This window comes from Saccoglossus kowalevskii, chromosome 10 (assembly GCF_978046115.1).
Source record: "Saccoglossus kowalevskii chromosome 10, keSacKowa6.1, whole genome shotgun sequence".
NCBI classification, from domain to species: Eukaryota; Metazoa; Hemichordata; class Enteropneusta; family Harrimaniidae; genus Saccoglossus; species Saccoglossus kowalevskii.
In genome coordinates, this window is record NC_140650.1 from 21,407,746 (window position 1) to 21,430,799 (window position 23,054).

The window sequence follows — 23,054 nt, forward strand, 5'->3', positions numbered from 1 at the left end:
ACCACGTTTCTTTTTTATTATTTATGTACATCCTTGCTAAATCTTGCTAAGCATTCAAAAGAGATAATGTTTGCACCTGTTATCTATATTTTAAAATCGTTTTTTGAGTATGTTCCACTATTCACAATTCTACAAAATTTTAACAGTCTATAGCCAAGACTGTTTGGATAATAAAAAGCAAAAAAAAAAAAAAAAAATCACTCCTTAGTGCCCACAAACCTGCATCTCTACCTTAAGCCCACTTTTTTCACTGATAAGTATAATCCACTAATTAAATTTAATTCAAGTGAAATGTAAAATGCAATAGAACTCATCGTTGCCCAGACAAATTTGTGATCTTGAAACATATATGGAATATGCCCAAAACATCAAAATAAATTATTAAATGTTAGCGAAAATAAATGGTGTTACTCTATACAGACACAGTAATTCGATATTACCAATAACTCTAACAGTAAAAACAATACACTATACAAATAATTTGCATCCCATGCCTCCCCTCCCAACACTACCATGTGTTGCGCCCTCTATTGGTCATTACGAGCACATAGACACACTCAAGTTGACGGCTCGCGTGTCGTAAGGTCATATCAGTGTTATATTGGGTACTTTTAAATCAATCGATCAATGATCTTGAAATACGTGTTAAAAAGAAAAAAGTTAATTTTAACTTAAAAGAGCACAATCTGGACCAATGAATATGCAAACGCTGTTCGCGTTCTTTTTATTTGCGTCACGGGACGTCTTCCCCTCGACTACGGGACATGGTCGTTTCCAGTCAGGCGTTCTATATATCCGAGACTGAAAAAAGACGGCCAATTGCACGGAAGTTGTTTTTCAATGTACTACTTCCGTGTGGCCACACGCAACATTAGATGTGGATGTACTAGTATATTTCGCGCGAAATGTATCAGTTCCTTCTCCACGAAGAAAACCACTATAAACTGAACACGGGGAGACATACACCATTTTTTTTCTCTTCCCTTATGGACCTAATCACTTCTATGAACCGAACACCGTCTTTAGTCCAAGTTCTACATTGACACAAACACCTATATAAACCTAACACCCATTTCAGCCCATTCTCAACGAAGACACACTTCTGTAAACCGAAGATCCCATTCATTTCTTTCTCCATAAACACAAATGCTTTCATAAACCGAGCCAACCTTTCAATAGATTCGCAGATCTTATTGTGCTTTACTTGTTTATCTATAAACCGAACAAATTTGTCATTTCCTTCTCCATAAACACCTCTATAAACTGAACACCCCTTCCAGCCAATTCTCCACACAGAAACTCTCTATAAGCAAATTCTCCATCCCAAAGGAACTTTTAAAACAGAACGAATACAAATTCTGTTGTGAAGATGTTAGTGTTATTTCTGAGTTTGGGACTTAGAGGGCGATAGTTCAGTATTTCGTGCATGTAATGGTCGTAATGGGCAGGCTTGGTGCTGCAACATAAAGCTCCATATTCTTGCGTGTCGCGTTGCGTTTGGTGCCATGCAACACACAATTCGAGATTCGCACGTCTCGAAACGCAATGGGGTCTTCACTACAGTTACAAATTACAGTATATCCCTATGTTTTAAAAACAACTTTTTGCAAGGGTCGCATTTGACAACACAACACAAAACAAACTTGGGTTCACGATTCATTCGGTTTTTTTTTAAACAAGTGTAAAATAATCATACTTTTCAATTTGTTATCACAAAAATATCTATTCAGTCTAATTGCAGTGTGATTCCTATAGTTTCCAATGTGTTTACGTGTCGTACGTGTGTTGGTAAAAACAAAACGGCTTCATGAAAATAAAAATGCTGGCAATCAGCCATCATACCGTATATATGTTTGTTCTATTGTCCCATTAAATTGCATAAGGGTGAACGTTATCAACGGCCTTGGCGGTGCGGCTGTGTAATAGAACCGTCACATATCACACATATAGTACGCGGCAGCAATAAAATGTATTAGGGTTAGGGTCTTTTTATTGGCTAAACAGTAATTCAAACAAAGTTATTTTCTCCATTTTGTTTAACCACAAATTCCACTAGTTCATAGTTGACGGCTTGTGTACGTCATTCGTATTAAAGCGGGAGGGTCGTCACCTGCGCACGCGCAGGAATTGAGTTCCCTCTTTAAGCCAACGGCATGACCGATTTGCAGATAAATAAACTACTAGTGACGGATCTCGGAATCGAAGAAGCAAACAAATACAACTTAGATTGATTTAATACAGCGCACTCCACCTAAGAATCGCTCATGTGGGTTTCTTAAGTAATGACGTGACAGGTTTTCGATGCTAAAAATGGTGGCGCGACAAATGAAACAAAAAACGATAAAATGGAATGAACAAACGGTGCGTATGGCTGAGTCCGGAAATGTTACAAAGCTATTCCGATATTAACGGAAAGAGCTGTTGGTGTTAAAAAATAATTCATAGCATCATCGGGAAGTGAAGTTTTCATTCCGCCCAGAGTTTATCGATATTGGCGTATGAAGGTAAAGGAAAACAACTTCTGCGCATCAAACTTAGCGCGGTACCATCATGCTGAGTAGACATTAAAAAGAGTGACAAATCAACACTAATTCTTCAATCTGTGATCTCGATGGCCACAGATCATGGAAGCCATGCAAACAAATGATGCCGCAGCAACAGCAGAGACGACGGCGATAGCTCAAGTTTCCAGTGACTTTTTTCTACTACCTTTTTTTTTCTGGCATTCCAACCACGGTGGGCCTTAGTGGCTGATTTTGATGTGGAGTATGATGGTTTTTATATTTCAAATTATAGGGGCATTTTTATTCGGGCTCCTATGTAAGATGACCTAGGAACAACCTAGAAAAGCCAACGAAAATCAGGATACACTACTAAAACTTGAGGGGGAAAGAGAACATAGAGAGCAAAATTAAAATACTAGTAATTGTGAAATGTACCACTACAGTGTACTTGTCTCTGTAGAAACAACTTTTGAAGGCGATAATATCAGGGGGAGCTCATGGGGCGATATTCCGAACTATATGCATATTTAAAGCAAAATAAACAGTCGACGGACAATAAAGAAATGACTCATTTATTAGAAATAAATAGACAAATTAAACTATTGTATACAAAATTATATTCTGCTAATAAAGTCATTCTTGGAGAGAAGTTAATAGTCACACAAAAAGATGGAATTCATGTCTTTGATCGCAAAAACTGGAAAAGATAAAAAAAAATGGCATGGTACGCAATCCATAAGTCCTGTATCTTGAACCCGATCCGAAAAATAAAATGATGTATGTATCAAGGTAGTCTCAGCGTATGTACTAAATTTGAACAAAATTCATATGCTACTGAGATCCGGTTCCGGAATGGTCAAAATAATTTATTTTGATACATTTTTGGCTTTAAAATAGCTGCCATTCTGGTATATTGAATCACAAATGTATGTGCATATGTGCAATACGATGCATAATATATGTTTGAACTTCGATCCAAGAATGTGTGAGATACTACGCGGACCGTGACACGGACGGACGGACCCACGGAAGCACGTACGCACTTTGGTCAATCAATAAGTATCCGGTTCGGCGGTCTTCGGGAACTGAAAAGGTTTCCGATATCACAGTTTATTCATGTAGCAATAATGGTTCATCCCCTAGGATCGGTTATTTAAAAAATAAAAAATCATCTGTAACGGTAAAAAGTAAAGTAAAACAACGGGAGACTAATTATTAATTTTAATTGGATAAACAAATTCACCGCAGGTGGTCCCACTGGATGGCAGACAATCATGCATCATGTTTTAATTAACTACGGTGGTAAGATATTTTTTTCTTTGGCATTATAATGTAGGGCAACTGGAAAATGGGTAACACTTACACGGGATGAACCTATCAATCCTGATGAAATAGAACATCAATAACTCTGGTACAACACATATAGTGCATGTACTACAAATACGCATATCATGTACGACACAGAAAATTTAATTATTCAATGGAACAATATAAACATGTAAAAAATGTGTAGCATTTATGAGAATGAATGAAAAAGGCATTTAGTCATCATGTAATGTTTTCACAATGAACAATGTCGACTGTCGACAGTTCTCAGTTCTTATTGCCTAATTTGTCACTATCCTCGGGGCGGACATCCGGGCATTTTCTACCGCCTGGCAACCCTCGCGGTGAAAACAAAGACCAAAAACTCGCAGAAAACGGTACTTTGCGATGGTTGATGAGAGTCCCCTGAACAGTGTAACAAGATTAGCCCTACGTGTGTAACATATATGAATTTGGTTGTTCAGGATTACTTCAAAGTTGAGTTTGTATTGTTTTCTCGAATTTTCACCGGCTCGACCGGCGTTCCGCAGCAGCGCGAAAAGAGCCCATAGAAATGCATGTACAGTGGTGCGCGTCTTAGCAACGTGGAACGTCTGGTGACGTAGCTCCGCCCCCGAGGATACTATATCAGTAAACGCTGAATGCCTTTCCAAGAAACGCCTCCGGCCTTCGCTGAAATGCCTGCGGCCTTTCTGATTAAGTATACCGGTACTAACAAATTAGGCCTGGGGACTCTCGACAGTCTCGGAACAATGCAGCTTTTTATATGCAAGAAATCCCTGTAACTGTCTTGTGTGTACTGCTGCTCGAATAATATAATGGAAGTTTGAAAAGCTGGTTTAAAGAGAACTCAAAATATTGCCAAAAAAAAAAAAAAATGCCAGTGCAGTAATTATTCAAAGAAATAGATAGTTTGTCATTTGCGGTTGATCGTGTTTTCAAATTGTGTATAGCGCCCCCGGCGGTAATTTTTGCTGCTACTTATTCATAGTTCAAAAGGTAAAAAATCATCCAGAAAAATAACAAAAATAGTATTCTATATTTGATCACTTTGAAGTGAAAACATAAATAAGTTGTTAAAATTGTCAACCATATCTGTTATTCCGTGTCAAATTTCTTCGCTTTATCAACAATGTTATCATAAAAGTTCGTCAACCCCCCTTACATGGGCGTGCGCAGGAGAAATTCTCCTCGTTCATGGGAGGTAAAAGAGGGCGTGGCTGTCTAAGTTAGACAGATGACACAAACCTGAAATTATGATAATCAGTAATAAAAATGGCATTTGACATTGTAATTGTTTTAATGGCCCTTTGTCCACTTAATACGGACGTGACTCAAGCCGTGGCAATACATAATTGCACTGTTCTCCCCATTTCCTTGGGCAATCTGCCAAGGATAAAAAACGATGACGACATACCTAAAAATCATATGATCACCAGGCGATGATCTGATTGGTTAGAACGGTGTAAAGCGGTATGCAGATATTATGTTAATCAGGTTGTGTTGACGCCGCCATTTTTTAGCACTTTGCGGAACAAAAACAAACTACGTGTGTAGCTGAACGACCGCAGGTTCGAATCGCGTACTAGTATCAACATTTTGTACTAAACACAATGGCAAACGTAACAAAATCCGACCAGGACGACACATTAAATGGTAAGTAACCTAGCAAAAATATGCTTGCCCCTAGGCAATGCTATTTTTTTTTCATATGATGAAAAATTCCTCTTTATGCAGAACGTAAACATCTCAAAACGTTGCGTTGCGACTTGTCCACGGGTCACTGTTTAATGGATTTGGTGATGTTTCAAGAAAAAAACAACAACTTGTTGCCATAACTCGTTAAAACAATAATTATATGTTTTGTATTATATATATAAATTAAGTGTGGAACTGGAACGTCAGTGGCATTATTCCATTAACCTACTTGCATAGGCAATTACATGTAGTTCAATCGTTTATACACAATTGTCAAAATCCGTAGCGCGTTCTTGACACTATATCCATTGTTGTCTTACGTGCTCTAAATTCGCTGAGAAGTGGAAAACTGTCTTTTTTCTGTGGATCAATTGAACCGGTTTTGCGTATGGATTTGTTGAGTTGTCGATGATCAATATGTTTCGAGCTGCTGACGTAGTGCACAAATAAATTTGTTTTAATTAATTCATTACCCATTTATTGTAAATCGAAAGAAAAACATTTGTTCCTCAAAAAAATAAAATAAATAATCACTCATTTGTACTAATTTTTACTCATAATGTATCCCATTTTGTTATGAGACTTTATTTCATTTAAACTGTTTGTGATTATCACACGAATAATGATAATAAATAGTGTTACGGTTTTTGACCACTGAACTTATAATATTATATAGGTATAATTGGTTACATTTTTTTTCAATAACAATTCTAGTAACTAGTAGTATAGTAATCTTTGCTTTTGAGCCAGGAATAGAATAATATATAGAGTGTAAGTCCTAACCCTAATTTTGTTTTGTATCCCATATTTACCCTTCTGTATCAAAACAGCTGCCGCAATATGTTAAAATTATATTTCTTGGGAGCCTTATTACCATACATGATGCATTATTATGATTATGAATTATTCAAATTAATCTCTGTGTGTGTATTTAAATTCTAACATATAGTGTTTTTTTTTCTCATGTTTTTTGTTGTTGAAATTCAGCTTTTTTTTTTAATCAATAAATGTGCATGCCCGCTACCTTCAAAATAAAGTGAATATGGTATTATAGTTACAATATCATCTACTGGTACTTTGTTACAGTGTTTTCATGGAGCTTAGCGCCTCGCAGTGCAGTGTCATGGCAATACTACACATTTTGTTTTAACAATATAATATTTTCAAGTATTTAATTTCATTTTCACTGCTAAAATTTGTGGCGATTTCAGGATTTCATATCTTTTGTGAAGACAATAGAAAGATATGCAGCTGCAGACATGTCACAACTATAAAATTTCTTGATTTTTATTAATGCACAAAATTCACAAAAATTTGACTTTTGTGAAAATAAAACGGTTTAAAGATCTGTTGATAATGGGAGAAACAAACTCATTCTGCCTAGTAGAACAATACACTCTAATTACCACATAACACCAAAATACTGTTTTGCAAATTAATGATAATTCTAGGTCTCTCCACAATTGTCATACTTTGTGGGTCATTAACTCCAACCTTGATATAATTTCCATCACAATATTGAGAATTCAACGCATCTGACCATTTAATTGTCAAGCGATATCTGTATTCAAGATCAGTACATACGATAGATAGATTGATTTCTATAGGTTCCTTTGTATGGCATTGTTTTTTGTTATGGTGATATATTTGAAAACTTTGTTACTAAGCATTTTAAGATGTGGTTGAAGGTCACTGAATATTTAAATAATAATAATCTTTAGACTCTAGTCATGTTTGTACCAAGAAATGATTGTATTGTATTTATATTTTTTTCTTATTATATGACTATATCTTGGAAAATAGCATTGAATGTAGGTAACTAATAAAACTGGAAGATTATTGCATTAATGTATCTATTTTAAGGGGGGGGGGATTGTTAATTTTTGTTACACTGTAACATCCATTGTTGAACTGTTAAGTTTGATTGATGATACTTTCTTAATTTCCTGGATGATAAGATTTGAAGGTATTTTGGCCCTGTGGATAAAAAGAATTTGATTGAAATATTAGATGCAATCAATTCATTCATTCATACACACACATCAGGGCGGATATAGGACATTTAGGTGGGGTCCAAAATAAATGCTGGAATGGGTTGTGTTACAGTTATTTTTTATGTATGTCAGACATATTTGTGTCAGCTCCGTGGTGGGTTTGCACCAGCCCTCTCCCATCTCATGCACAAGTAATATGCTTTCTTAGACAATTTTATTTTCTAAATTATTTGAAGAAACGAAAATGGAAATTTGCTGGTCTGTATTGTTTTATGAGGTTCTGGATAACAATAAAATTTAACTGCTACTGAGGTAATTAACTACTGTCTAGGCATTGTTTATTTGTTAATACCTGAAGCACAAAGAAAGTTAAGGACTTCAAGTAGACCATATTTCATTTTGACATGTGTATGTCAAGAAGTGGCTTCTTCTTCATTGTAGAAAACTCTAAATGGTTTTCCCATCTGAGATTGTTTACATGAGAAAGTCTTGATAAGTTCCAGTGAGCTACCTATTGCACTATTGTCAAATAAGATTATTATATTACTACATTTTTTGCACCATATTTGCTCTTTTTCAAGTTTGCAAGAGTTTGGAGTACATAAAATCTTATACCACAATTTTGTATTCGTTAGGCATTCTCTGTTTTGTTTCTAATAGAGCATATATAGTATATATAAATAAAAAGATTATTAATCTTTTAACATTTTTTTCTATTTTCTGTATTTTTCATATGTAAACAATATTTATCGTCAAAAAATAAGTTCTACATCCCTCTTAAAATTATGTGAATATGTTCTAGATCCTTCTTAAAATTTTGTTTCTATACAGTAGCTATAACATTCAGTTTGACAAAATGCCAGGAACACGTACTGATATTATTGTTCCTATAATGTAATGAATTAAAGTGAAACTAAGTAACCCTAACATTCTGAGTAGCATGGTAGACTGTGAAAGTAGGTGATAACATTTGTTTTATAAACTGTGTAGTACTAAGTAAATATAAAGCTGATTTGATTTCCCTGATTAAATATGGAAAGCATAAAACAAATCCACTACATTGTTTTACATGTACACAACATAGATTACTTCCTGCTTACATTTCTTGGCACAGGCAGTCATGGTAATTAGATACAGTGAATGGCAGAAACGTGAGCTGCATAAGGAGAGTAGCTTTTATTGGGGGGTGTTCAAGAATTTTATTTTACCGAGTTTGTTTCTATGTAAAAAAAATAAATGAAAAAGAAAAAACAAAACCTAAAAGATTTAAGGGGGTTTGTCATTTCTCAGTGAACCCCTTCTATATCTGCCCCTGTTAACCATATGATATTCACCTTTCCACAATCACACATAGAATACAGTTGCTAGTTTTTATCAATTTCAGTGTTTTTAATTTGCCAAATAAATCAACTATCGACTTCCCCTCACAGTATATTTTATCAAAGACTTGCATATTAAGTATTGAAAGTACATTTGCAGATTGAATATTTACTATCGACTGACAACAGCAACATGTTGCTTGTCAGAGTTTGAAGATGAGCTGCTGCCTTGCTATTGGTCAAAATGTTATTTGATTGACGTGCATGGAACTTCATAGAAAGTTGAATATGCATGCGTAACTCTTGATCATATTTTTTCTAAAGAGTCCTGGGTTGAGTTGAATTATGGATCTCAAAATGACCCAAGCCTATCACAGAGTAGTGGCAGCAGTCATGGCGTGCCATTGTCAATCTATAACGGTAATATGGAAAAACTTTTGATGGAAGCACAGAGGGAATCGTCCAGGTCAACGTCAAGAGGAAGTTCACAAGGTGGCAGGTAAATTTGAATACTGTAAAATAATTTATTTTAGCTGGAATTGATTTTCGCTGAAATGACTTTTTGAGTCTTTTGTATGGAATTTATTTTCACTGATTTTTGACAAGGTTAATGAAAAATATAGGAAAAAAGGTATATTTGCTGGATTTTATATTCACTTCATTATTACTTCAGTGAAAATTAATTCCAAGTGAAAATAAAGTATTCTACAGTATTTGAGTTTGGTTTCAATTTCTAAAATGAGGTATGGTATGGTATGGTATGTCATAATAATTATAGAGCAGGAATTCCTGGTCAAATTTTATTCATGTCTAAAAACAGCAAAAAAATGTTCGGTTAAATCAAGGAGTGGGAACTTACTCTGTCAAAGTGCAGCTGTTAACATTAACAATATCTTGAATTGCTGCCTTTATAGCTACAACTGGTCCAATGTCTTGCAGAGTGTAAATTGTACTCTGTAATGAATATTTCTATGTCCTGGATACAGTAAATTGTACTGGTACTTAATAGAAACAAACCACACATAGTTATTTCACTGATGCAGTAATGGCTGACTTATTGATTTTATAACTTGATCACTCCCCTCTTGGAAATAAGTCAATAGTGGAATAAAATATTATATGCTTTTGGTAATATTTTTTAGAATAATCCGAATCCTGCGGAAAACAAATCAACTTACAGTATTGCTCTATTAGAATGATATATACCAAAATATACCTAACATTGCGTTATTATGTGCTGGATCATTAAAATATGACTTAATTTGCATCTAGACAACCTCTGTCATGAATGTAAGCACATATGCACTACTAATAGAGCAAATCAAGTGTAGGTACTGATAATTTAGTCATTAAAATTAATAAAAAAATTCCCTTAGATTTTCTTTAGTTTGTTGCAACAAAATGAAAATAAAATGAGCTTTTCACAATGGATCAAATCATAAAAAGCATGGAAAAAAATATTAAAAATAATGACATTAAACATAATTTTTTTGTTATGAAATAAAGCAAAAATAAAATCTGTTTGCTGTGGTGCAATTGCACAAATATGCAATGCAATAGCTACGAATCAGTTATGTAAATAGGCCAATGATGGAATGTGTTTTTGTTACTGTAAAGGGGGTAATTATTCACTGGGTTTTAATTTAGCTTATTTCGCTGACTGGAAAAATGCGCTAAATTAAAACACAGTGAATATGTAAAATTTAGCATAGAACACATTATCTAAATGACGAAACCGTGAATTTAAAACCCACTGAATATGCCTGAAATGGTAAATCAGTGAAATTTAAACCCAGTGAAAATTAGTCATTTTACAGTATTTACAGTCTTACTTTATGATTTTATCATTACTCAATTAATCAAAGTTTCCATCTGTGAAAAATGACCTCATTTTAATAAATACTGAAATATTTTATGAATAATGAGAATTTAGGAGCAGACTCCCGGCTGGGTAACAGTACTAGTACACAGAGTGAAGATCAGTTCATTTTTAAACATTTGAGGCAGAGAACAATCATTTAAATATTTTCAGGGTGGTGTTTTTTTTATACCATTTACATTTATGCTTTCTACTAGTGTCATTTTGAATAGAAAACTAGGGCAGACCTAGATTTTCATTTAATGTTTAAAAAAATGACTGCGATCGCAGACTGGGGTCCTAAAAACACAGTAACAGCGACTTTCGTGTAGTTTTGTCTCAATGAATATAATTAAATTATAAAAGCATGAAAATTCCAAAAAGATATTAAAGTATTTCATTATGTCATTCAGCAGTTATGAATTTATTATTATATTTTGTGGTGAAAATAAAAGCTAATTTTAAGTCCAACAGATTGATACATGAATAAAAAAAAATGCATAAAACTTACTTGAAGAAGTCTGTTTTAATATAAAAAAAAAGGTAAAAATCGCTTGATTTATGCCCAAACCATAAATGTAAATTGACCACATCGAATGTAGGTCAGATTTACAAGGCTATTCATTCTGTCTGAATTTCAAGGTCGTTCATGAACAGCGCAGTGTTCTCTGGCTGAAATTTAATATGCTACATACATGTTTTATAGTGAAAAGCATTTTCCGTGTGTTTCGAATGTATTTGTGTTTTGTGATCACTACAAAAATGTTCCTATACAATTTAACAATACTAATGTTACTATACAATAACAAATCCATGTTATTTTATATATATGAAAAAGCCTGGCTTTAATCTTTATGGTTTTGTCTCTATTAGTAGTGTACAATTTAGTTTCTTTTTCTCTGTGTACACTCCCATATATAAAAGCCTCTTCACTGCTCTCACCATAGAAACAAAATAGAAATAAAGATAAACAAAAAATGTGTTTTTTTTTTTTGTTGACATTTGGGTCTCTTGTTTCTCAGAACATTTTTTAAAGGCCAAAAAATACCTTTTCTATTTTATGTATCAAATTGGCATGAACCCATGAAAATGAAAGTACCATACATGTATAACAAAATTTAATCTTCATTCTGGTTGACATCTCATTATATTAACCAAGGAAATTGAAGAAACAACCTTATTGCTAAAATTGTTCAACACCCAGCAAAATCTGCATGAAACATCAAAATAAATCCTCTTTCAGTATTATATTTTTTTCTCAAAAGAGCATGTACTTAAAAAAAATAAAGAATTCATTAGCCAGATGGAGCAAAAAGATTTTAGGATGGCCGTTTCAATAGAAAACAAAAGACAAATCCAAAATACATTCAACATACATAGTATTGATTATTTCCTGCAATTGATATAGGAATATAGGAAAAAAAGGTATATTCGCTGGATATTATTTTCACTGAATCATTCCTTTAGCGAAAATAGTAGTACTGTAGTAGGACCAGAAAATAAACTAAATAAGTTTCCAGTCAATTTTCAAAATCTATGCAGGTGTATGTGTTTTTTTTTATTGACAAATTTTCATAATAATTGTACAAAGTTGATATAGAAAATTGTTTTAAATAATTTGAAATAAAAATTGGCATTATGATTGTCAATAAATATAAAATAGTAAGTTGGTAATACACACATTGCATTTAGCTAGCATCGCGCTGAGGGAAATTCTAAATATAGAACTAAATAATATTTTAGACCTAGGTACCCAAATAGAGCGGTGTTAATAATAAATTGTGAAACCTTGGAAAAATATATACCGGTATTAGCATGAAATAAATCCTAGCATATGCATGGGTGAAATCTGGTCATATTTTGCAATGATACAAAATGTATTTCCTTAACCATTTCAAATTTCACAAAATAATTTTATTTTGTATTTTTTTCAAAACTTTTGATTAATATCTATAGTCATTAGGAAATTATGTTCATTTGGTGCAAAATTAGGAGAGAAATTATAGAAAAATAAATAAAATAAGGGAAAATGTTGATTACAATTTTTTTGTGGGGAAAATGATTGCATGCAAAAGGTTCATGTGAGGTCTCTCAAATTCCTAAAAAAGACGCATGTTGTTGAGGGCACTTGAAAATGTGTTCAGTTTAGACTGAACTGATTTTATGATAGGTTTTATATATTTTCATTGTGTTTTATTTATATATTCCAGCCCTAAAGCTCCTAATAGTCCTATTGGTTCAAGTGCAGGGTCAACTAGTGGATCTATAAATGGATCTTCATTAAATCATCAAGAACGCCCTCAAATACAGGTGCGTCAAGTTGTTGTATAGAAGGTTGGTTCTTGAAATAAGGAAGCGATGCGAGTCAGCAGTACGTTAGATGACAACAGGTTTCTTACACACTACATACAGGATACAGCGAACTTGGAACAAGGAACTGCCCAGGATATGTCCTGGTTGGCACATAAATAGCCGTCAAGTTCAGGCGGAAAAGTTTCAGTTTACATAGCTATGATAAGTAGATAAGTACAATGGGTGGTTGGATAAAATAAACGATAGCTGATTGGGCAAAAGTAACTATAGTGGATTGGCTGACTGGTATGCAGTCCGAATCCCTAATCTGTAACGAGCTTGATGCTTGTCTGTTGTGCACAATAATTTCTACTATGAAATGGAAGATTCTATATTAGGCAGATCATCAATAAAAAGAACCATCAAGATGGATTAATAACATCTTGTTGAAATACTAGTTTAGTCAAAATCAAGTGGTCCAAAGAAAAGAGGGGTAAAAATTGACTACCGGTACCAAACCCAACATTCCAACAATCAAAATATTTAGTGGCAGCTGGTAACAAGAACCGATATCTGCACTTGTCAGATTTGGGAATTAAGCTGGTGAAGTGGTATTTATTCGTGGCAACAATGTGATTGATAATATCCATGTGTTGACATTGGCCGGGCTTGGATGACACACCTAGTATGTTATCATATACATGTTGTATTTACTTTATAGCTTGGTATAGCACAAGGCTTGGCAGATGCTTCAAGTAGAGGTGAATGGATATGGGATTGGTCAAGTAGACCTGAAACACAACCACCTAAGTAAGTCAAAATTATAAAGAAGCACAACCCCTAAGTAAGTCAAAATAATAAAGCACAACACCTAAGTAAGTCAAAATAATAAAGAAGCACAACCCCTAAGTATGTCAAAATAATAAAGAAGCACAACCTCTAAGTATCAACTTCCCCGTTCATAAGCCCAGGGGCCTGAACGTGGAAAATCAGGGAAAGTAAGGGGCAGGCTTATACTTGAGGACCACCTCAGAAAAGATTATTTTCGGGGGGTTTACCATTGTAAGCATATTACCACCCATAAAAAATCATCCAAATTACATCTATGCTTCACCATGCCGGGCTCGAGCGAATATTGTGAAACGAGTCGTCTTGATTTCCACAACACTTTTACAATGAAGAAACAAATATGTTCATAAAAATGCACACATTTTATTACAATACGATTTCCCTACCGTCTGAATTTACAGTGTAAAAATGGGTATCGTCTGTCGGAAAACAGTCGAAAGCAATTTCTTTATCATTAGCTCCACTGTCATTGAAGAAGACTGAGCAGAGCTCATGGGTTGATCACACCTGTCTTCGTATTTGTTTGATTATTTTTTTTGGATTTTTTCACTTTCCCATACGTTATATATGGGCTATGTATAATGCATGGACTCCAGTAGACAACTGTATCAGTTGGAATCTATGCTTTCTCAGTACACATTGTCTTGGAAAATAAACTGGATGGGCCAATATTTTCCAGAAATGCTCAAGTTCAAGTCAAGGTCATTTCAAGGTTTATACCTTTGCTGCTTTTATATGGGTGATACTGATCAATGAGGGTAGGAGTGACTAAAACACCTCCCCAAAATCTTCAAGGCCGGGTTCTGGTTATCTCAAGGCCCCAGGCCAGGGTCATCTCAATTTCACATGTTGATTGCATGTGTCTACTGTTGCGCTGATCTAGAACAGTTGACACAATGACAGCAAAAAATGAAATGCTGTTTGAGGGGCAAGGGCACATTTTTAGTCTCAGTGACCATTTTGCATCTATAGGTCTATTGTCACTTTTTGTGTTCCCAGTTTGATTGTTGTTACTCATAGTCATAAGTTCGTCTTTATTGACATCTCTCTACGTGACCCAAACATAATACTTTGATAACAGTGAATACACCATTGTGTACTGAGTTGTTTATTGTGTGGCTATTGTGTCTGAATACCCTTCCAAGGTCATAACAATTAGACTTTGCCTTGTTACATTGTAACAAAGCTACTCACAATTAAAGGTAGTAGGAGTGTTGTGTGTTCACTTTCAATCTGCATATATGTCATATGTTCAAAATTTATTTTTGAATAAAATAGGTCTTCTTAAAGATGGTTTGATTATCTGATGTTTTCCTTGCTGAAAACAATGTCGTATAATTGGAAGTTTCAATTATTTATCTTTCAATTTCATGATGGGAGGAAATGGAAACAATTAAAAGTAGTTCAGATTAAAAAAAAATGTGGACAATCAATAATTAAGTTTTATAACTGTAATCACTTATCATTATGGAAGTTTTTAATTAACTTTGTTGAGCACAAAAGTAAACTACTGTCAAACTTTTTTGATTTTAAGCCTGAAATTTCAATCAAGTTCTGTAGCCACTAGAAAATTATGTTCATTTGTTTCACAATTATTAAAAATACATAACAAGGCAAAATGTAGCACAAACATTTTGATAGAAAAATTATAGCACTCAAAGAGTTAAAAAAATAATAGCTTGACAGTTTAAAGTATTCATATTGCTGAAATTTATCATTGTAGATAAAAGGTAATGTAAACTCTGTAATTGTAAATAATATTCATTGTATTCGGTCTTAGGAGTTTCAGTCAACAATTCAATATTGACACAATCAGTTGTTGTAACAATGGAGATAATTTAGTGGTTTCAGGTATGAGTAGCCTTGGACAGTAAATAAATAACTTATGACAAAATTTGAAAATAATCACTTAATAATATTCCACCAGTGTAACAGTTGACATTAGTTTCAGTTCTTTTTAAACTATTGGGTTACTAGGAAATTCAGATATGTATAACAGTTTGTGTATTAATACCATAAATTTTAAGAGTTAAGTAAACTTGCAATGTCTATTATTCTTTTTATTCATTGCCACTCATTAAATCCCATGGCTATGTCATTTCATATTAAATATAGAGAATATGAACTTTTAGGAATGAATCAACAAAGACTTCATAATTTCTTTATGGCTGTGGCAGAATTTAATCCGTTGAATATCACAATAATTCCTGCCAAAATTTCGTGGCTGCATATTAGTGACATTTATGATGCAGACACTGTAGTACATGTACAATGAAAAATATATTTATTGCCAATAGGGGGGCTCACCGAATCCCATCTAAGCTGCACTAAAGCAACGAATAACTAACAGAGAAATGTGAAAATACGGTGAGCCCCCCAAAAGTTAACTACCGGGGGTAAACAGAGAATATATAGTTTATGAATTTTAATTATCATTAGCTTTGGCTCACCTGCGTATTAATCACCATTGAGTACTTATCAGTATTCAAACAAGAGCCAGGATATGGTATAAATTTTCCAAATATGTTTGTTTACAATATTAAAATGATATTCTTTTTAATTGCAGAGAATTCAAGTTTAAACACCCAGAACGAAAGTCTCTGAGCATGCGTAAAAGTAAAGCCATGAAGAGTGGAATATTTTCTACAGAGTTTCTTAGCGTTTTCATCCCATCTCTTATCTTAACCCATCTATTAACCCTAGGAGTAGGGTAAGTAATATGAAATTTTATTTTCAGTAGCCTGGGCATGAGATTATCCCTCCACTGGTTTCCTTCTCTGTGTAATAGCCTGGAATTATGGTAATATTTTATCTGTGTAGTCAGTGGGTGACAGTGACATTGATTGGCTAACAATTAAATAAAATATGCTACTAATCTGAATATGCTAATTTTTTCAAACTATGGATGACAGTTGTAGTTCTATATATCAACTGATAGTTGCATGATATTGCAAAAAATTTATGTGGTTAATGAGAATAAATTCTCAAACCAGTAGAAAGTAACCAGTAGAAAGATGGCCAGTACCCAGGCTGAAGTTTTAGCTAAGATTGATAAAGATGTGTAACACTCATAATGTAAAAACTTAGTTTTTCTCACACACACTATGCACATGAAAAGACACTAGAAAAAATAACCTCAGACTAATTTGTATTCAAAACATTTGTCTCACGATTCCAAGTTAATTTGATTTTTGACTGTCAAATACCCTAGTGGCTGTGCTGTGACTTCACACATCTATCAAAATATCTAGTGCTAGCGTACTTTGTGGGGTCAACTTTTCCAGTTGTCCTGTTGGAAAACACTGACACTATTTAAATTGTTAATAATTTTTTGTATTTTTTTTATTTTCAGCATTTACATAGGAGCTCGCCTGGCTTCCAACAAAACAGCTTAACTTGAACAATGCAGCTGATGTAGTCTCTTTATCAAGGGCTACCATCAATTTAAAGACGACAAGCCTTCAGCCATATATGCTTATCCTTTTCACCATCAGTTCCCTCTTTCCATGAACAATTCACAAAATAGTCATCTTTATAGTCTGCACTTTCCTTCAGAAGATTGGTACAAAAATAGCCACTTTTTTGAGTAAAATCTGAAAATTGACTCAAATTTAGTCAGTTTGCTCCAAAATTACGGTTCATTTCCAGAAATACTGAAGAATATAAGAAAGAAATGCAGAAAAATTTGGGTGAGAAAGTCTTGTGTGAAAAGGTTAATAATCAGCATTCATTCCACTTGTAACACAAAATGGCGTAAAAATCATCCAAAATGGTGTATCCATATATATATCATTATCTCAAATTAAATAATTTGTCAGAAAAATTAATTACATACTAATTTACATACGATTTGCAGCTTCTGAACATAATGCATCAATGTTTATTATAAAACTACAAATGTAGACAAGTAAATAAGTATGCTTATGCTCATTTTTAGTTATAGAAAAGTAATTATTTTATGTGACTTTTAAACTATTTTAGAGAGTTGTTTTTGTGACGTCCAATTGTCTTATTAAGAGTATTAATAAAAAATTGCTGAGGGATTGCGGAGTTCTGTAATCACACATAGACAAGTAAATTATTAATTTTATTACGAACAAAGCTAAAATTTGATGGTGAATGTACTGTAGGAAAATAAAATGTGATACAGCGGGGAATATAAAAAAATATCACAGATGACCCATTAGGTAGTACATGCTTGCTGCTGATTGGCCTATAAATCTCATCAGCTTGCTAATCAGGGAACACCTTTCAACATTTTAGAAGTAATTTATTTATGGTTAATATATCTCATCAGCTAGCCAATCAGGGAACCTTTTAAAATTCTGGAAGTAGCTTATTCAAGATTACTGCTGATTGGTCTATACATCTCAGCAAGAATAAATATAGATCACTGCTTCTTGCATCAAACAGAAATGCTTTTTAACTTTCGTCAGGAAGTCGTATCTTAATTAATAATATATAAGTGGTTATACTAGACATTTTTAATGTTGTTGGCTGCAAATAATTACAATTCGATTATGATTAAAAACAAAAAATAGTGACTGGGGCAACAAAGAAATGATGTTGACAGTAAAACATACATTATCATGGCCTTAACAATCATAAAAATTACTAGTTTGATCATTTTTAGTGTTGCACATAATTTGTTTTTAAAAGTGTTATTTTTAATTCTAAATATATAAACTTAAGGTATATATAGCCAGTTTTCTACAGATTTTTGTGAATTGCAATAGCATACATTTGTATTTCTGCTATATGTTGGCTGTTTTTTTATAATAGTGTCATGGTGGGATTCAATTCAAATCCGTACTATTCAGAGAAAAATGATGGGGACATGCTGTTGAGAAAGCCAGCAGGGCCTCGTTCAGAATTTTGTGTGTGGCTTCTATGTTTTTAGTTTGTTGTTTGCTACTATTGAAGGAAAAACTGTATCCTACTGAAAAATTAAAGTGTTTTTATTCAAAATTGGTAAATGGCAGAATGGTCAGCCTAGAATATATGCAGTGCACTCACTACAATGCGAGTCCCCTAGAATCTATATGGCATTCCACTTACTATTGGTATATCTTATTCCACTAATGCCTAGCTACGATGCTAGTATTATCTTGTTACAGCACTTGAGAATGCCATAAGTGTGGCGAAAAGTAAAATATTCTTTGACCATTGGTCAGTGTATGTAGTTTACATTGTGCTTTATATGTTGATGCCATATTTTTTTGACCACTCAAATCTGTGGTTACCTAGAGATATTACTAGCACTGTAGCTAGGCATCAGTGGTGTAAGTTTGATGCCACAGATTCCAGGCTCCAATAGTGTGGAACAAATACAATACTAAGTGCAATGTACCCCAGTATATATTTTCCATAATTATGCAAGTGGCAAGATAATTTATCTAGCAGGTGCAAACAAATTTGACGTACAAATGTCTTAGATTTATAAGCTTCAGATTATAAACCTTTATGACGGGAATCTCTTTACTGTGTTTCTGTTTAAAAAGAATTTGATATTGGTACAATATACAAATTTACAATGCTACTTTTTCCTGCCATCCGATAAACATTTCTGTTAACTATTTGTTCTGTGATTTCAACAATTTTCACTGAAGTTTGAGATCTTGTATGAGATACGGTTGAGCGAATACTGTGTTTTCTCTATCAACAAAATTTGTTTTGATTTTTATCCTTGAAGCGCACAAAACAAAACAATTTGCATATTCCAAAAAGATATATATATATATATAGATTCACAAAAGGACAAAATATTTCACCAAATGATTTTGCAGGAAAATTTTTTAAATGGTTAACCTGATTTTAACTGTAGACCTTAAAATACATTTTTATTTTAAGGTTTAGATTTTACCCAAAGACAAATTTCTGGTAGAGAAAATATGGTACAATACGCTGTCATCTCTGTTATCTGGTTTTTGTTTAGAAGCTTCGTTAAAAATGCAGTTCTGTAGTAGAATCTGTGAAGACAAAATTTGGCAAAAATTTCCAATCTACATGAACGATTTATCAACCTGTGAAAAGGGAATGAGAATTGTGATAGAATGTTCTGAATACTGTAAATTGTTTTAATTTCGCAAACGAATATTCACAATTTGCAAAGTCGAAAAATCATAAAATTTGGTTGCAGTGAAAATTTCTTTGTGGTCCATCTTTCTTGAAATGTTGTCTTCATTAATTCAATAAAATTATCAAATTATGAAAAATCATTTCAGCAAAAATTAAGCGGTTTACAGTAAAGGTATTCCAAAAGTACATTGAACTGGTTAAAATATTTGAACTAAAGGGGACGCCAACACCTTGTATCAGTGTCAGAGATACAGAAAGTTATGTAAATTATCAATCCCTGGTGTTGATAGCAAATTGTAGTTGGAAGTGTGCAGAGCATTATGGGATAGGCTAGATGATTATATGTGCAGCTACAATACATTTTCAAAGAAAGTTTTTATAATTCAGGTTTATAGATAAAAACGTAAGATTTTATGTTAAAATTTGCACCCATTTAAGAAAAATATATATTTTACAATTTAAAAAAAGGAAAGCCATTTTAATTTTCTGTTAAAAAAAAATCCAGGTTCGGCATAATGGTATTCATTTGGCTTCCAAATTGAAAATATATTGTCTGTCACGTTGGAACTTTCCGTACTGCCAATCAGCTGTGTGATATGAATTTGACAGGTGATGATGAAATCAGGGTAATTTCATTTTTTATATCTTAATTCTTGCATGATTTTGTGAGTGAACTATTAAAATATTTGGATCTTTAAAGTGTGGTTGATATGAGCGCAACCATTTGGTGTGTGATAGTGCATTTCCAAATTGTGGAATATTGATTTTTAATCGAGTGCAAAAAGACATGAATTCTTTTTCAACTTCATGTTGGAGATTTATTTACATTATCTTTGCGTTGTTTTTGAACAAAGTTATAAAAGTTCATTTGGCACTCGTAGAAAGCTTGCAGATAAATTGTTTTGCTGACTTCATAGATGCAATTAACTAGTGCACAAATTATGGGATGTATCTCCCAAGATGCTTTGCGGCAGGGGAATTGATGAATCTGCATACTGGCATTCTTGATAAATTTCAGACGAGTTTCACTTCAGTGTGTAATATTTTTGTGATATTTTGTGTCTCTGTTCATTACCTGCCATCTCTAAAACTTAGTCTGAGAAATCTTGAATTCAAATTCACCCACAAGCTGCTGGACAATCTGTATACTAGTGTGTAAATCGTATCTTGTGATCATATTTTACATTTGCAAGAAACTCACTATAACTATATATATACTTGAACGCTTTTTCTGTCTCAAACAAATCATGTTGAATTATGACAAGAAAATTATAGATGTTCAATGTTTTTGATTATTGGGAAAGATGGTGTATATTTTAAAGGCATATTTTTTTATGATTCTTTAAACTTGTCTTTTGGTGGAAATTTATGTACTCAAGTTAAGTCGTGATAGCATGCACAATTTAAATCTCCAAGTTCTCCTAAATCCTTGTAACTTGTGTTGACTGGATATTATGAAAGTCGTGCCTCAACAAGTGCATTCTGGGATATGGAGTGAGAGAATTCATTTTTAATAACAAAACTACAGATTATTTTTTTTTTTAGAAACTCTTCTATTTAGTGTTTTTCTGTACTGATTTTTTCAATGGCGCACAACATATCCAAAATTATCTCCTATGTATAGTTCTATGTAAGTTTTCGTATTATTTCCAGTGTAACAAGGTTCAAATATTCACATCAGAACATTATGTATCCTGTAAAATGTTTACTGAAAACCACTTTAAAACACATGATTTTCATGTTAAAGATTTTCACAAGTCAGACAAGGAATCCACCAAATTTTTTAGCAGTGAAAATGTCACTGAATTTATTCTTTTTCAAATTATCAGATTTATAGCAGGAAAATTAAACTTGTATTCCAGCATTCTTATAACTTGCAACAATTGTATTACAAAACTGGGTTTAAATTTTATTATGGTAGCTTTCCAACACCATTCACTTAATTAAAACTAAAAACATGAGGAACAAAAATATTTTTTTGTTAATCTTTATTTTATTTCATATTATGTATATTATATTTTAAGTGTTTATAAAGGTAGTACTTGGTAGTTTGATTTGATTATAAGTGTGCATTACAATCGACAAAATAAATCTGCTGTTTCAAGCAACTTGTCGTACTGTCTCTAACTTGCCCCTTCCCCTCACTGTGCATTTAATAGAACAGTCTCAAATAGTATGTCAGCCAGCAATACCATCTCTCTTACTGTCAGATTGAAAATTGATTCCCAACAATTAGTGTACAGTGATTACTTTTTTTGAAAATTAAAACATGTTTAAATTATCACATGGAAAAGTGATCGAGGACACCCAGACTTTTGCAGGCACCAATTTTTTAGCAATCTAATTGAATTAAGTCAGAAAATGCATTTTTCTATTAAAAATCAGGAAAAAATACAACATGCCACCATACAGCAAGAAATGGAAAACTCCTGTTTTAGTTTGATTTGCCTTTTAGATATGTTCACAGTGAACTATTTAAACTGGCGTCTCAATTTTATATACGACTTTTGAATTAAAAATGTCACAAACCTGATTTTAGTGACTTATGAAACATCTATTTTCTCCAAAACCCTTGATTTTGTTTCCCTGCCAAAATTGTCATGGCACACTGGAGGCTGGTAAGTATTGTAATAGTACCAGCATTCTGATTGGTCAACCATGCTCCCAAGTGCTTTGTTCTATTTTCCTGTTCACTTGGTTACCAGATGTCAGCTCCTATGCCCCAATCACAGGGAGAGGCCATATATATAGTAGAGGTTCCCTTTTACTTTAAAAAGTTGCAGCTAATATAAAACTGTGTGTGTGTCGTCACTTTCTACAAACTGCTGGAACCATGAGAAATCTGAGCAGGCAGGATGAATAGAGTTGATGTTATTGCAATATTACAAACACATATTTTTACATAGAACAGAAATTGGAATTCATTAAAGTACGTCACATGCTAATGAGCCACTTTTCCAGATACGATTGTGATTAATAATTACTCGCTGCATCCTATTTGTCATTCCCAAGAAATGCAGGGAATCAACCAACTCCTAAACCAAGTTTTAGCAGGTACTTTCTTTGCCATATTCACATACTCGGTAACAGTCAGTGACAAAATTTTAATAATTAAAGGACTCTGATCATTCACAAG

General features: G+C 33.3%; 1 protein-coding gene across 1 annotated transcript; it reads left to right on the forward strand.

The window, feature by feature from the left end:
• Positions 1-5,352: 5,352 nt before the first annotated feature.
• LOC100374378 (BCL2/adenovirus E1B 19 kDa protein-interacting protein 3-like) lies at positions 5,353-17,589 on the forward strand. Its single transcript, XM_002735490.4, has 6 exons — positions 5,353-5,486; positions 9,166-9,340; positions 12,910-13,009; positions 13,713-13,801; positions 16,407-16,550; positions 17,193-17,589. The coding sequence occupies exons 1-6, from the start codon at positions 5,444-5,446 to the stop codon at positions 17,233-17,235; spliced, it is 594 nt and encodes a 197-aa protein (XP_002735536.1). The 5' UTR covers positions 5,353-5,443; the 3' UTR covers positions 17,236-17,589.
• Positions 17,590-23,054: the final 5,465 nt, after the last annotated feature.